The following is a 15,042-nucleotide window of genomic DNA, read 5'->3' on the forward strand; positions in this document are numbered from 1 at the left end:
GATGACTACTTACAGCTCAAAGTCCCTCAAAGATGAAACTAACCCTTGCCAGCGCGTGTCATGACAAATGTGCCTAATTCATTATTCCGAAGCCGTCCTGTGCATGCTCTGACGTATCCTAGAATCAAGGGTTCTCTGCCTTAAAGGCAGCGAAGCGAGCCCTGGTCGCAGCTAGATTTGCCGTACTGTCAAGCTGGTACCCTTGCGCTTCCGCTAGTTTGTCTTGGTACAAACTTTTAATATCTTCACAGATCCCCCAGATCCGCCTGCGGTTCACAATTCCAGGGATGTAATCAACCGTCTTTTTGTTGTATCGACTCTTTTCCTCAAGTTCACTGAACATTTTAGAGACTTTGGCCTCCATCGCCTGTGATTTGAACGGATTTATATCACGAACTTCCCAAAGCCAAGGCATGTCAGTTTCCAATCTTTGTTTCCAAGATGCGTATGGACAAGCATGCATTGAATATGATGCAGCCTTGATAGCAAAGACGGATGCAATTGGAAGGATTTCGAATATATTCTGACGCAACTCAAATGGTAGCTTGTCGAATATATCATATCTGTTCTGTACAGACGCTGATTTGGACATTTTCTTCTCCACGTCCACAACGAGTTCTTCTTCTGCAATTGAATTCAGGTGAATCGCTAGCTGGGGTATATTGACGGGATGCGTCACCAGGACCTATTTTGAATCTTTAAGCCAGGTACCACTTCTTTTGTTTGCAGGGATGAGTTACCTCTTCGCCCTTGTGGCATTCCCAATATTGTTCAAACGGCGGGAAGGGTTCACCGTAGTCCAGTGCCAACACGTTATGTAGGTCTTGTCTCATCTCTTCGCAGAGAGCATAGAGCACATCTCCGTTTATCTTCTCATTCTTGAAACATCGGAGAAGAATTTCCTTGTAGCAGACTTCATGAAAAGGGAAGACAATAGGAGACTCCTGGGAGTAATCATGGTATCTAGAGAAGATTAATACCTTATCAGAACAAGAGTAATTGGAACATACGTGGAAAAGTAGGACACTCTGCCTCTTTCATCAAGGGGAACGTTAGGGTCTACTTTAAGGTCAGACACGATTTAAGGCGTAGTAGTGCAGGTTTATACAAACCCTCGCCTTGAGCTACATCGATAGAAGCCTAGAGGTGCTTGTTAGGATGCTCAGCTCTTAGTCACGATCACGTAATGACTCACGGCATCGTCATAAGTCCCAAAGCCTGTGATGAAAGATCTATACCTATTAGGACATGATTTGGATTCATGAGACAGATATATTACTAACTTGGTTTCCCCAGGGACATTAGGATTGATACCAAGAGCGCAGAGCGTGTCTAGCCACTTAATATCGCTCTGTCCAATGACTTCCCCACTGTACGTTAAATCGGTCTCGTCGTCTGAATCAATAGAGACGTCGCTTCGGAACGTCGAGCCACATATTGCGCAATACACATCCCAACCGCCCATATTCGAGGTGGACTGACAACAGAAATCGAGGAATCTTTGAAGTGTTGATTGCTTCTCGTGTCAATTTGCAATAAATAGTTGTCTGAAGATATAGGCTGCCATCAAAAATAGGCAGACATAAGATTTTTTCTAACTCACAATGGCTTAGTGTGTGCGGTACCTCGTATTCCGGGACACTGCGACTACCCACGTGACCGCCAAAGAGCTGTAGCATAAACAAGTACAACCATGATCATGTTCTATGCTTACAACAATATTCGAATTCAATTTACCTGTGAATTGATTCTCGGATAATGGATCCCAAGTGCGCTCATTCATTTCCAGGTCACCTCTCTGCAAAATCTTAGATAATTAACATAGCTGAAATCACATGTGAGCATAGCGATACCGGAATGAATGACATGATGGTATCCTCAATCATCAAGCTTTTCAACGTCAGCCTCATTCTCTACAAGAAACTTCTGTCCACCCGGAACCAGATCAGTGATCCCAGGAATAGCATTTTCGTAGTAAAATTGGAACTCAGACGGGGTGCATAGCTCCTTTCCAACAGACCCCGCTCTTTCAACAGTGACTCCGTGCTTTGTCATCTTCTCCGAACTTTTCACCCTCTCTCCAACCAACCATCGTTCGTCTATGGTTCCGATATAAAGATCTAATGTGTCTTTCTTATCTTCTGACCTCCATATCAGAGAGGTACCGCAGTTCACGCAAAATCCTCGGAAACGACGAGGCGATGATGAGTATTCTTTGTACATAGAGAATGATGATAAAGGGGGAACGATTTGTTCAGGTGCAATAACGATGAATTGAGTGAAAAGGCTGGCAGTCCATTTTCGGCACATTGTACATTGGCAACTTGCGGACTGTTATGACTGTGACTTAGAAAATCTCAAGCTTGGCATGAGGTGGATTGATCTCCCTTGGGGACGTACCGGTGGCGGCCATGGAGCGGTCCCGTCAAAGACGATCTCATAATTGATTGACTGACATAGACAACCCCCTGATATCTTCTCTGGCTTGACGCTGCCTTGAGTCATCTTATCTTTATGGGATAGCCGAATATATCGAAAAGAGCGTACAGATTCTCGTGGCGACCAAAGAAATGGGGAAGCTGGCCATTAATTGAGGGGCAGCGGAGAAGAGTACATTAGGCCGTATAAGAAAAAACTCAAAGATATAACTATGAGTCACGAGGTAGTTTTGTGTACATTATTTTGGTATAAAATACAGGGACCATCCTAGGAAGCGGTCTAGAAAGCGGCCCGGGGGAATCAATTATTTATCCTCCCTGGACCTGTTCGTTTCGGAATTATTTATCGCGGTGTTAGTCTCGAGATACGGTGGTATAGACGATTTCGAAAAATACTGCATGCGCACAGCACACCCATCTTCAGTCAGTCCTCGAGTGCCCAAGCAATAGTACTTCTTTGGTGTCATGTAGATCCGCTGCTTTGGGTATTCTGGTGATTGGATACTTTTCACATTATTTTCCCAACAATATTCTCAATAGCTCGCAACAACAGCAGACCAAAATGCAAGACCAGTGAGTATAGAGCCAGTTACTGTCAGGGCAAAGGGTGTCAAGCTGATATATACAGGTGCAGCCGCGGCCATGCAGGTCAAAGCCAAACCAACGGTAGATAGTCCAAAAGTCAAAGCCACTGCAATATCTTTTACTATTTTATGTTTCTTGACCCATGCTTTGAGGTAACCTCTTTTCACTTCATTTTTGGTTCGACGGTCCTTCAGACAACAGAAGAAAAAAGCGAACGAAATCACGAGAGATAGAAACTAAGATGTTATTGATCAATAAGCTAACATTGCCTCCAAGCAAAGCGGGACTAGAAGTAGAGCGACTCACGAAAAAGGCGAGCAGTGAAAGGGCAATCTGCCAGTCGTGCAATTTCTCTGGCTGTTTATTAGAGAGGAGAACAGCGTCAGTAATTTTGATATGTCTGTGCTCGCCATATCAATATCGCCTCACATAAGTGAACCTTGGCACTGCCATCAAATCTATCATTATGAAATGGATGCGCACTTACTGTTCGGGAATCCATGTTCGGATTTATATTGATAGACTTAGAGAAGTGGAGGTCGAGATTCGAAGGTTTCAGATCTTCAAATGGCTCCGTTCAGCAGTCATTACTAGGAATTTGATACATCGCGACTGCCATCTTACATGAACATGAATCAAAAGTTTGATCAGTCTCATGGGTATCTTTAATAAGTTGTATGACTGTAGAGCGAACGATGGTAAGCTGCTCTTGCTTCATCACTCAGTTTCCAAATTTCTCGAGTGATGAGATCAACCTTCGTTGCTTCGTTAGCTATTGGTCAAAACTGCTATGGCCCATAGTTGACGTGCTGGAAGCCTAGGTTGATACTGCTAAGTGGTAGGCGGTCACTTGATTTCTTTTTAAGATTAGCGGGGTAACATTCGAATTTGAGATTCGTTGCCTGAACCGAACGAATAAAAGCTGAAACAGATACCATGATAGTGATTTAGTTTTTCCTTCTAACGGTAGTAGAAAAGTATAATTACGCTGGCCTACAATAAGCCGTCATATAATACGAGGAGATACGAACGCGGCGTTGAACATTATTGGAGTAGTAATCGGCGGTGTGGAAATGCCGTAGGAACCATTTTGACGGTCAGCAATATGGTTGGCAATAGGTCTCGTCCGGTCTACTGCATGTAAAGGTTCCAGGCGCTAATCTAAAACTAGACTGCATAGCTTTACCAAGGTAGAGTTCGTTTCCCAGACTTCACTTTCCACTCGTCGCCACCGATTTGAATTATATACTGTGTTTCCGATAATGGGGGTTATCTCTTACACAATTTTACTCCTTTTTTCTTGAAACTAATCTCAAGAAACGCTGAGCTCTCTTTTTGTCTATAACAATATGACGCTTTTCCGTAGAGTGCCCGATACTTTAGATGTTTACAGTACTATACAATGACTCATTAAGCGCTGAAGTCTATTATTAACATTTCAAGACCTATGGTTGAGCAGGTTTATAGATAGACAAATTGAGTACAGACTGGAGCTGTCTCAGATACGGAGCAAGAGAAAAAGCGTGCGCGTGCAAACGGAAATATATTTTCGAATTTAGCTGTAGTATGCTTTCTATCTGAAACTCCATAATCAAGCAATATGCAAGATCCCCGGACCAACCGAAAGCTTCTCTCAGCCCTGCTACGCCCGTCTGCATTGTTGTGGTGCATGTTGGGAATGCGAATGAGGAGATTGCTCTACGCGCTGACCCCACACTTCCACGGGACCTTGATAAGGTGCGGGGTCGTTGAATTTGCTGAAGAAATGGCTGCATCGGACATAAGATATTTGAAACAATGAATTTTCAAAGGGAAAGAAAGTTTAAAAGGATTTTAAGGACGAGCGAACTAACAAGTGAGGTTCTTCGTATCCAGTGCTTACAGTAGTATTCGAAATTGAATTTACCTTCACATTCTTATACTTTAATTCTCGAACTCCAAGTAAAACCTAATAAATTAGATTATTATTGCCGACGATCTTTAAATGCTTATCATAGAAATATATACAATAGTGGACGGGGCTTTGCCGCTGTGTAACTTTCGCGAAGCTGCATTCGCATTTATTGTGGTGTCCCGGCTGCGCAGCTCGCTTATCGTTTACCCAGAAACTTGGCACGCAGGTTCGCCCCTAAACTAGTCTTCAACTCCACAAAGTGCGCCACGAATATCCAATTTTGGAGTACACATATTCCGTAAGACTTGTAGTCCGTGATAGGTTAGAGGTGATGGGTCCTTTGTTAGCGCTGGGTAAATTCATAAGCCTCTCACCGATACCTCTTATTCAGCTCAGCCGCAACGCCCACATATACTTATGACGTCGGCGAATTTTCATTATATAAAGACCTTGCCTTTAGCGATTATCCTAGTCTCGAAAATTATACAGTAGATTATCAGTTGTCACATCAAAATGCCCACGGTATGTATTCAACGACAACAATCATGTATAGGTGAATATGCATTTTGTTCAAGGGGTCGCTGATATTTTTTATGCTTCTCAAGACACTCATCCGGTTTTTAAATGATACTTTCTTGGAGTACCAAGATGAAATTACTCGGTGAATCATATACGCCATAGTATATTCTTGCAGTCATGCTAATCATCAATTCAGTATCCTCGCAGAAGCCGGGTTTGAAGAAGGGTCTTATATAAGTACCCGCAGTTTTCCTCCGATTTGGATGATACATGAGTAAATTTGCCTTGACTTCAAGAGGGTTCTCAGGACATGAGCTGACTTATCAGTGCCCTCGATGCCGATGTCCTTAGCAAGTTGAACGCATATGATTGTGTGAATGCTGAGGTCAGAGAGGATTAGATCTAGCTGCATTACTCAGTGGAAACCAGCCCGTTCTTCTGAGCCTTATGACTCTATCGCATTCAGATCCATTCACCTATTATCAAAGAGAGAGTATAGGCGAGGAGCGCATTGCGTATATAGTCATGCATGTACGTTGGATTGTCTTACCCCTCTCAAGATAGCACATAGAGAGCAGAGACAATGGAATTGAATTAGACAAACTTATTTCATACTATATCTAGCTGTATAAGATAAATGAAGCTTTCAGAGATATGACTGGCGAGCGAAGACGAGAGCTGCGCTGCATGCGGGAAGGGTGAGGTGAAAGAGACAACTTGTGGCTGACGGGAGTATAGAGGAGCTACAGCAGGCGATCTTGCTAGATTTCCACATCGATAAGGCCAGTTCCCGATAGGAACCTGGATGTCCCCATGTATCATTCATTACTATGTTACAACGATGGCCCGCTGAATACAACTATAGTCAAGATGACAGCCTTGCCAAAGTTTAGAGTTGGTGAGCCAATCAGGTTAGCCAATCAGGTTAGCGTCATCCGGAAATATTTTCCCGGAGGTAAATTGTAAGCCGGCGGTTAGTTTGATTTCGAATACTGAATCGAAGATACATACACGTTTTACGAATACATGAAATCAAATAATGAAATACTTTTTTGTTTGAATGTTTTTGTATTTGTATTTGTCTATGTAAGACAAAACTGGTATCAAGTCTCAAATGGTAAAAGGTTGAGAAAAAGGTTTCGTAAATCGTGTCGGCTCGCAAAAATGGGAAAGAACCAGCAAAACCCATATATGCAAATGAATGTGCCAACGGTCTCGTACAAGACATCTTTTTCAGAGAATGTTCACCCTTGATCTGTGGCACGGCCACAAGATCAGGAAAAAAGAATGGGTTAAAAATGGGGGGTTAAAAGAAGTGAAAAAGAAAGTGGTGTGAAAGAATGAAAAATGAAATGCAAGGGAAGGAGACAATTATGCTTTCACACAATATCTGTATCCCTTCCAGAGATTTGTGCAGGTCTCGTCCAATCCAGAATTCCAGCTAATGAACTCGGACGCAGTGATGCCGTATTGGCTTTCGACTTTTTCGCAGTAGTCGCCTGCTACTACTGCATGGTACTCCGTGCAAGACGAAGATGCGTATGGGTAGATAGGGATGGCTGATGCAGATGCAGAGGCAGATGCGGACGCGCTAGGGGTCGCACTAGGGACAGTGGTGGGGACAACGGCGGCTGTGGGGATCACGGCAACAGTAGTGGGGACTGCAGCTGCGGTGGTGGTTGCCTCGGCGGTCGGGGTAGCAGCTACGGGGGTCTCAGTGGGAGTGACAGTGGCGACGGGGGTAGTGGTGGAGACCACGGTGGGCTCTGGCACGGTGCTCGAGGTAGAAGTGGAAGTGGCGACGGCGGAGGCTGAGGCTGAAGTAGAGCTTCCAGAGCTGCTACTGCTGCCTGTCCAGCTAGTACCGGTCAAATCGCCGATGGTATCAGCGTCACAGCTGCTTGTGCCGGAAGACCAGCCCAAGAGGCGGTTGGCGACGTCGGAGCAATAGCAGGCAGTGGCACCACCCTGGCCGAGGTTGCCGTCCGAGGCGACGGAGCCGGAGTTGTAGACACGAGCGGTCTTGTAGTAGTCGGTGGCGGTGGAGCCGCCCTCCTCGGCGAGGATCTGCTTGAGACCGTCACCCTCGGAGGTACCTTCGACACCGTCGACAATCATCTGGTGGATCTCGCTGTATGGGCAGGGGTTCTGAACGGTACCATCCTTGTTGCAGGAACCGGTTCCGTCGTGGCTTTGCATGAGACCGGGGTTGACGACACCGTTGTCGGTGGTTTGGACACGGACACAGCCGTTGGACTCCTGCATAACGATGGCCAGAATGAAACGAGCGTCGACACCGCTGGAGGAAGCAACTGCTTCAATGGCCTTCTTCACGTTGGCGTTCTCGTCGTCGGAGTTGTCTGTCTCACCGAATTGAGCACAGCTCGAGGACATGACATCCAAGTTGGACTCAAACATATCGTCAAAGGTGGAGATCCACTCGGTGATCGAGGGCCACCCATCAGACACCAAACCATCACCACCAAAAACTGCTTCGTAAAGATCGGAACTGCGTTCACTGAGGGAAGGACTGGACTCTGCGGTTGCAGACTTCTTGTAGAGATAGGATGCTATCGGCGCCCCAGAAATGAGGGGGAGGCTGCCGGCAGCCAAAAGCTATTCGAGTGTTCATTAGTATAGAGATCGTCAGGTAAATAGATCGGCAGAACACATACGAATGGAAGGATGAACATGTTTGCTGAAAAAGGAGTGCCCAGCACAACAAAAAAAAAAAAAGAGAGAGAAGAAGACTTGCTTGCTCAATCCATCGAGGAGAGCGAGGATACAGTATATGTACCCTGTGCAGTGGAGAAGAAACTCAGAGGTCCACCGCAAGGTACCAACCTGGATGGAGAGGACCACAAAACGGGCCAATCACGGGGCGACGGGAACCTTGCGGCGCAGGAGGTGAAACAGCCTAAAGGACCCATTCACTGGAACGGGGTGGCCTGTGAAAGGTAACGATGGACGGAGCCATCGCTAGTTTCAGGTGAGGGATCATTAAGGCGGAGACATGGTCTTGCATCGGTGCGCTATGTTACGGGTCATGATTGGTGAATGGAGTTGATCTTTCCTCACGCCCTCAGCTAAGGCCACCACCAATAATACTGCGCCCTCGGTGGTTCCGTGTGATTTTTACACTTTTCCTCGTTCCTTTCATTGTATCATGTTTTTCTCGAATTATCGGGTTACATTTCCAGACAATTAAAGTAAATTAAGGGGAAGCTCCCTATTCATTCGAGTAATATTCCTTTCATTACATCTCGGTAAAAATTGATTAATCGAACTCCTCATCTCTCTTTCACTCTAAACCCCGAGATACGAGTGGCTTGATTTCTTGGCTTTGAAGTTCGGTGGGGCTCCCCTTTCTCTAAGCCTCCATGTGGGCATTCCCATCGAGGGCTGGAAACCCTTGAACTCGGCCCCAGTGAATCAAGTGACATAATGTCCTCGGCGAAAATATTGAGCTGACGAGTCCCCTAGTGAAAGTAGTATCCGATCATAAAAGCGCCCCAAACTAGTCTCAAGGCTGATCCTTCGGACTCCGCAGATTGGTCCCAGTAAACGGTATTGTCATCTCGGAGATCGCGCGCGTATGCGACCCGATCACAAGAGTTCCCTTACCCGAGGCCAAGTCTGGGCTTTGTGATTTGCCTTCACGTAGCATTGTGGCTTTTTTGTTCTTCTCCATCAGTGACGCGAGAGAATACCGAATAGGAAGGATTGTTTCTCGTGCGTTGGTCCCAGCGTCTAACTGTGGGGCCCGCGGCCCAAGCGAAGTCGCAGGAGATGTAGCACAAGGAATTGATCAGATTGGTCACAGTAACTCTGCAGATTCGATAATCCTTGTATGCTAGCTATGTCAAAGTCTTTGTCCAAGGATTGGTGAAAGTGTTCGGACAACCCATGTCCTCAAGTATAGGGGATTGTCGAATTGATAGATACACCGCTTCTTCTCGATCGGCAAATGCTACCTGTATCACGTCGGGATAGATTCCACTTTTTCCCTAGGAGAACTCTGGTCCTGGTCGTGGAGTGGATATGCGTGATGATAGGACAAACGAAAAGTAGTCTCATCAGAGGGTGAAGAGACTCGCTAGAAAACACTGGATATATTGTTCTAAAACATGACTCACCCAAAAATGGGAGTCGGTGGCGAAAGCTCAGTGGATTTGAGATTATAGCATGCCTTAGAATGGTACCTCACTGACTTGAATCTCAGAATGTGTATCGTATCAGCTATTGTCACAGATTCAGCATCTATACCAATGGAGAATGCAACAATGTTGCATTCTAAGGGGCAACAGATTTTCAATTCAATAGTTGCATATTTTTAACGCCTCTCCTAACGCTCCTAAAGATCAATCCTAGCCTACACTTTTCCCTATTCCAGGATGTTTAAGCTATAGACGGAGGGATAGCATATCGCAAGCCTTACCACTTCACTGAAATGTCAGCCCACATGAGCTCTTTTACCTGGAGCAAGGCGCCTGTCTGATCGATGTAACCAAGACCAGCCTATCAGACCCAACCTGAAAATTTTTCGCTCAACGTTAGGGCAGTTGATTCTCTGCTAACTGCGCTGACTAAATATATTCTCATCTTTCTCCAGATCATGTGGCATGAATGGTGTCTACCACCAGTCCTCATCTCCAGGTGACAAAAGCCAAGTAAAACAGTACTCTAAATCGAGCAGGCAGCCCACAAACACACAGAGCCGCTACAAGGGAGCGTTTTCCCAAATATTTACGGTAAATATGTATACGAAAGGACATGTGAATTCAAAAATCCAACCTTGGAATCAGAACATGTCACCAAATTCTTATCATGACCATAAGATCTCCGGCTGGGGCCCCGGGTCACATTCTCCGCGCTGCATCTTATGCGCCGATCATGCAACCAGCGTCGAACTTCAATGACGGGTCATATTACAAACGCCGCGGCGGTGGGCTGATGACGTCTTGTTTTGGCATTACGAGGTGCAGATTGATGCGGGAGGGATTGGCGGTTCAATGTGCATACTTGACGGGTCAGTAAACTCCACATCTAATGAAGCGGGAGAGAAAACCTTATGCGTGGCTTGCTGCCAACAATACTTGGCGTTCTTGAGATCCAGGGACAGGTTGGTTGCCTTCTTTCCCGTGTTCGGTCGGGTGGCCTTGTGCGTTCATGCACCAGGTATGGGGTAGCGGTTAGGAGGATCAGCAGGGTTTGGAGGTGTCAGTCATTCCATTGGAGTTCTTAGCTACCAGATCTTTGCTTATTCTAGTATAATTGTGGGTTACCACATTATCATCTCTGCTTAATCCTGGGCCTGTGTACGGCCGGTAAGAAAAGTAACTTCCCCAATAAACCCAAATCTCCGGCTGCTGACGCGGCATGGAATCTTCGTTTCTCCTATAGCGACACGGCCGTTTCCACAATGGCTGTCCCACGAACATATCACGCTTTCTACTTGCGACCTGTCGGGAAAGATCCAAAAGTGGTCTACGAGGACTGTTAGGGTCGAAGACTGGCTTCTTCAATACATTCATTACAGTGTCCTTTGTCCAAATCAGATCTCTTTCTTTGGGGGTGCAGGTCTGGGATTAGTTGGTATCAATGTCAGATCCCGTCTCCTAGTTTTCTCTTTTGCGTAGTAATTCGGTTCTAATGTAGTCCGCGCAGCAAAAGACGCCTTAATATAGCTCAATAAATAGGAAAAAAGCCATGGTCAGGTCCCTTTTCCCTAACATGTCTTTTCTTCTTAGTCTACTCATAGATATATATGTTATACCTCTTTTAACAAGAACATCCAAATTATCAGCTTCAAGAGGTCCTGAGCAATGAAAGGCTCTTTTCTGTCATTATTCGCTAGGTAAATGGCATCATCCATCCCAACTGTGATATTACATGTGTCCAAGTAGCTGAGTGTCGTGATGAGGCCTTGGATGTCCCGTCAGCGCTCAAATCTCTGTTCTTCCATATCGCTTCGACTGCAGACATGGTGGAAGGGACATTGCTGATAGGCTTTTTGTGCTTGAGGACTGTGAAGAACTCGAGAATCTTTACTCGTCCTTCCTCCTGAACAACACAGCTGGCGATAAAAAGCGGCCACATTGGATAAGGTATGAAACAAAGCAGGGCACCTTGTGCCTGATGAATTTGCTCGAGGGCATCGATTATCCTAGGGAGATGGACGCTTTGAATAATGTCACTCTGATAAGGCTCGTCATTGATTGCATGGTGCAGGTAGATCCAAGTCGCCTCTTCAAAAGCGGTAGAATGTAGCTTTATTAATTGGGTGTTGTCTGAATTCTCATGATTTGTAATACAGCTAAGTCGCTGTTGTATGGTCGCGAATATCTGTCTGGTGTCATCAAACTGGCGGCCTGGTATACTTCGTCTCCGGGCGTGGTCACTGATGCAGGAAATTATGTCTAGCAATTCCAGAGACAATCCCATACAGGGGTTCACTCTCATGCGACCATGACCTGCAAGAAAAGGGAATCCAAAAGGTACCTCGGTTGACCCGTCGAGACCGTCAAGATATTTTCCTTCCTCGATACTGGGCATTGTCGTGCTAGTATTGAGAAATGTAATTTTCTCAATGAAAAACGTATAGACCAACTCCAGAACCTCTTGGCTGAAAATTTCTCTTCGAGGTATGGAGGTGCAGCTATCCATGTAGAATTTCATAATCTTGAAAGCACCTTTCATATGGTATGTCCACTCCACAACACTTCCACTGGCAATCTCCAGGAGACAATGAAACATCATGAGAAGAAGAAGACTGTCTCGTTCACATCGGGTCCGGACTGGAGATCCTGACTGATCGCTGCAGCTTTGGGGTAACATGTCTTGAAGGTATTTGAGAGACCGACATTTGTGCGTAAGAATCATCTGATCGTAATGACACACATCACGATCCTCGCACTGATTACGAAGGGAGTGTGCGGCCCACGCGATGGCAATATGTAGAAGGCCATCTGATTGGAAACACATGGGAAGGAGAACTGATCGCCATGGGTTCTCAGAGTCTATCAAAGATCTTCGTATGGTGCAGATGTCACTAACTTCGGAAAAATCAGCATAAAAAGCAAGTAAAAAGCGACGAAAAACCAACAATACTGAAAGAGATAATGATCAACCTCCTCCAGAGGAGGTTGCTGTGACAAAATCAGGGGAATGTCATTATGGGCAAGACTCCCGGCACCTATTATTTGAGGGATCATATCATAACTAGCCTGTCGTAAACTGGGGTAGCCCTCGTAGAGCAAATGGATGTCCTCCGATGTCGTGGTAAGCCAGTACCGAGTAGCATGAAAGTTTGCGGGAACAAAATAATATGAGGCTGTGGACTCGATATGTTGCTTCGCGAATCGATGTTTCAAGCCGGATCTACCAAAAGCAATGCCCATTGCTTGGGCTTCGTCTTTCCATAGCAGACGGATGCCATAATGGCACTGCTGTTTACGCTTGAGACACTCCTTGCAGACTGGTTTGTCTTCTGTGCCATAAATATTTAGCTCTTGCCTTAAGCTCCCCAGTCACACAGATTTTCGTTAAGCATACCAGTACATCTTCGGCGTCTCTCTGTGGCATGTTAGCGGGAAACCCCCAACGATAACAAGTGATTCGATCTAACATACTCACTTTTACAGTTCCAGCATCCTGAGCGTGTTCGTCGGATGCTGGATTTTGAAGAGTCCTCCATCATTCTGTCAGGTCGTGGATCTGTCAGTGCCTTGAACCTCAAAAAGCAGAGGAATGAAAATAGAAGTTTATCGGAATTACTCCCCCGAGGACATCTAACTATTGGCCTTTCTTAGGTCAGATAAAAGAGGGGGTAATGTGTCTCAATGTGGAGAGCCTTATCAACCCCAAGCTGTCGGAGCGATTGTGTTCGCTGATTGGAGGGTAAGAGCGGGGATGTTCCGGGACAGCATAGATGCTGGATAATTGACCAGCTATGCATCGCCTTTTATATTTCTATCGAAGTACCAAAACACACATATGACAGTATAGAGATACGATAACAAGAATGTTTGCATAGTGTGGCGCTTCTTTCTCTATCCGGAATTATGACAGTCTGACAAGACCTAAATTTGCCTATGTGGAGTCGCTTGCTTCTGCACGAAATCGTCGCAGAAGCAACAGTCTGTATGTAGGTAGGCTCTCTAGTAGGCTCCCAGGTAGGTTTTTATCGAAGACGTCTTTCACCTACAGTAAGCTGGTTGGGCCACCCCAGCCGGGTAAATAATTCAGATCCCTAGCCACTTCCTGGTGAGGATTCGTTGAATAGTCTCCAAGCTTAACACCTGGTCTCCATTTCCACTTTTGAGCAATTTCAGGGCTCAGTGTGTCTTCCATCATTTCAACAATGTACTTCCCTAGCACCGGGAGGAATTTGAATCCATGTGCGGACCCTCCAATGGCAATCTTTAGGTTTTTGTGGGTGGGATGTGGTGTGATCAGGAAATTGTAATCTGGCATGTCACCATCCCTAGAGAACTATCAGGAAAAGGCCCACGAAAATATGTCAAGCTGGAAACTCACCAGCAAATCCGAGTTTCAATCCATTCTCGGGAGGCCAGCTCAGGTACACAACCTGCCATCCATTTACGAAGACGAGCTTCGATTTCAGCAGGTATGCCATCCTGAGGATTGTCGGAGCGGTAACGTGGAAGAGAAGATCCGTTGAAAGACTTGGCATAGTTGGTGACGAAATGAATCGCACCAATCTTCATGATGCCGTCTTCTTGAGGTGGGAAAAGAATTCCTAGTAGGCTTAGTGATTTTCTCGAGTAGAACTGGCAATTTTCACTTACCTCCTTCCAAATGGTCCAGGATAGGCATGCTTTTATATTTCTCAACCTCGTCAGGAGTCAACTGAATATGGCCCACAGTATGACCGTGAGCCACGATCTGTCCTTGCAGATCTAAGAGACTTCCTGCTGCCGCTCCTGCTGCAAGCAAGATCTTGCCACCAAAGTATGCCTTGCCATCAGCACATTTCACCCCGATACATGTCTGATGCTCATCGTACAGAAGCTGCGTCGCGTGCCCCGAGCTACCCGAAATATACTTCACTCCAGCTGCCATCGCCTCTTTAGCCATTCTGACAATGGCTTCCCTTGCATTCACCCAGGCTGCATTCGGACTCCAATATGATTTCCATCCTTGAAAGTCACCATTCATTGCGGGCCATTGCTGGTGAATCTCTTGGGTCGAAACCAGTCGTGGTGGCTCAACTCCGTTGGCATTTGCGCTCTTGATTGATTCATCGACAAAGGCTTGGGAACGATCACTGGTCCCAATGATCCAACCACTGGGGTTGTAAAGTCCAGCAAACAAGCCATTTGGATCGCACCATATGTCTCGTGAATCTGATGCTAGCCTGGTGTACAGATACTCGGGATACTCTGTGCGAACAACCTTATTTATGTCATTACCAGCTGCTTCTGCTGACGGCACAGGGAACCGATCAAGGACAATAACATCCTTGTATCCTTTCTTGGCCAAGTGGTAGGCTGTGGTTGTGCCAAAGGTTCCACCTCCGACAATGATGATCGGTTCAGAGAGCTGGGAGGGAATCATTGCGAGAGATCCAATTATGTTGCGAAA

At 45.9% G+C, this 15,042-nt stretch overlaps 5 protein-coding genes across 5 annotated transcripts; all 5 read right to left on the minus strand.

The window, feature by feature from the left end:
* Positions 1-124: 124 nt before the first annotated feature.
* On the minus strand, positions 125-1,465 carry N7503_000749 (uncharacterized protein; the record flags this gene model as incomplete). Its single annotated transcript, XM_057060310.1, has 6 exons — positions 125-685; positions 741-963; positions 1,011-1,059; positions 1,113-1,140; positions 1,196-1,232; positions 1,284-1,465. The coding sequence occupies 6 exons, from the start codon at positions 1,463-1,465 to the stop codon at positions 125-127; spliced, it is 1,080 nt and encodes a 359-aa protein (XP_056927233.1).
* A 413-nt stretch (positions 1,466-1,878) lies between these two features.
* N7503_000750 (uncharacterized protein) lies at positions 1,879-2,223 on the minus strand (the record flags this gene model as incomplete). The annotated part of the gene is made up of 1 exon (XM_057060311.1): positions 1,879-2,223. The coding sequence occupies one exon, from the start codon at positions 2,221-2,223 to the stop codon at positions 1,879-1,881; it is 345 nt and encodes a 114-aa protein (XP_056927234.1).
* A 748-nt stretch (positions 2,224-2,971) lies between these two features.
* Positions 2,972-3,525, minus strand: N7503_000751 (uncharacterized protein; the record flags this gene model as incomplete). Its single annotated transcript, XM_057060312.1, has 3 exons — positions 2,972-3,259; positions 3,330-3,380; positions 3,511-3,525. 3 exons carry the CDS (start codon positions 3,523-3,525, stop codon positions 2,972-2,974), a joined length of 354 nt encoding a protein of 117 aa, XP_056927235.1.
* Positions 3,526-6,783: 3,258 nt separating this feature from the next.
* On the minus strand, positions 6,784-8,250 carry N7503_000752 (LysM peptidoglycan-binding domain-containing protein). The gene is made up of 2 exons (XM_057060313.1): positions 8,112-8,250; positions 6,784-8,052 (listed from the first exon to the last, which is right to left on the minus strand). Exons 1-2 carry the CDS (start codon positions 8,127-8,129, stop codon positions 6,808-6,810), a joined length of 1,263 nt encoding a protein of 420 aa, XP_056927236.1. The 5' UTR covers positions 8,130-8,250; the 3' UTR covers positions 6,784-6,807.
* Positions 8,251-13,638: 5,388 nt separating this feature from the next.
* On the minus strand, positions 13,639-15,015 carry N7503_000753 (NAD(P)/FAD-dependent oxidoreductase; the record flags this gene model as incomplete). Its single annotated transcript, XM_057060314.1, has 3 exons — positions 13,639-13,921; positions 13,975-14,197; positions 14,247-15,015. 3 exons carry the CDS (start codon positions 15,013-15,015, stop codon positions 13,639-13,641), a joined length of 1,275 nt encoding a protein of 424 aa, XP_056927237.1.
* Between the last annotated feature and the right edge of the window lie 27 nt (positions 15,016-15,042).

Source organism: Penicillium pulvis (assembly GCF_028828015.1).
Source record: "Penicillium pulvis strain IBT 33274 chromosome Unknown contig_10_segment0_segment0, whole genome shotgun sequence".
Lineage (NCBI taxonomy): Eukaryota > Fungi > Ascomycota > Eurotiomycetes > Eurotiales > Aspergillaceae > Penicillium > Penicillium pulvis.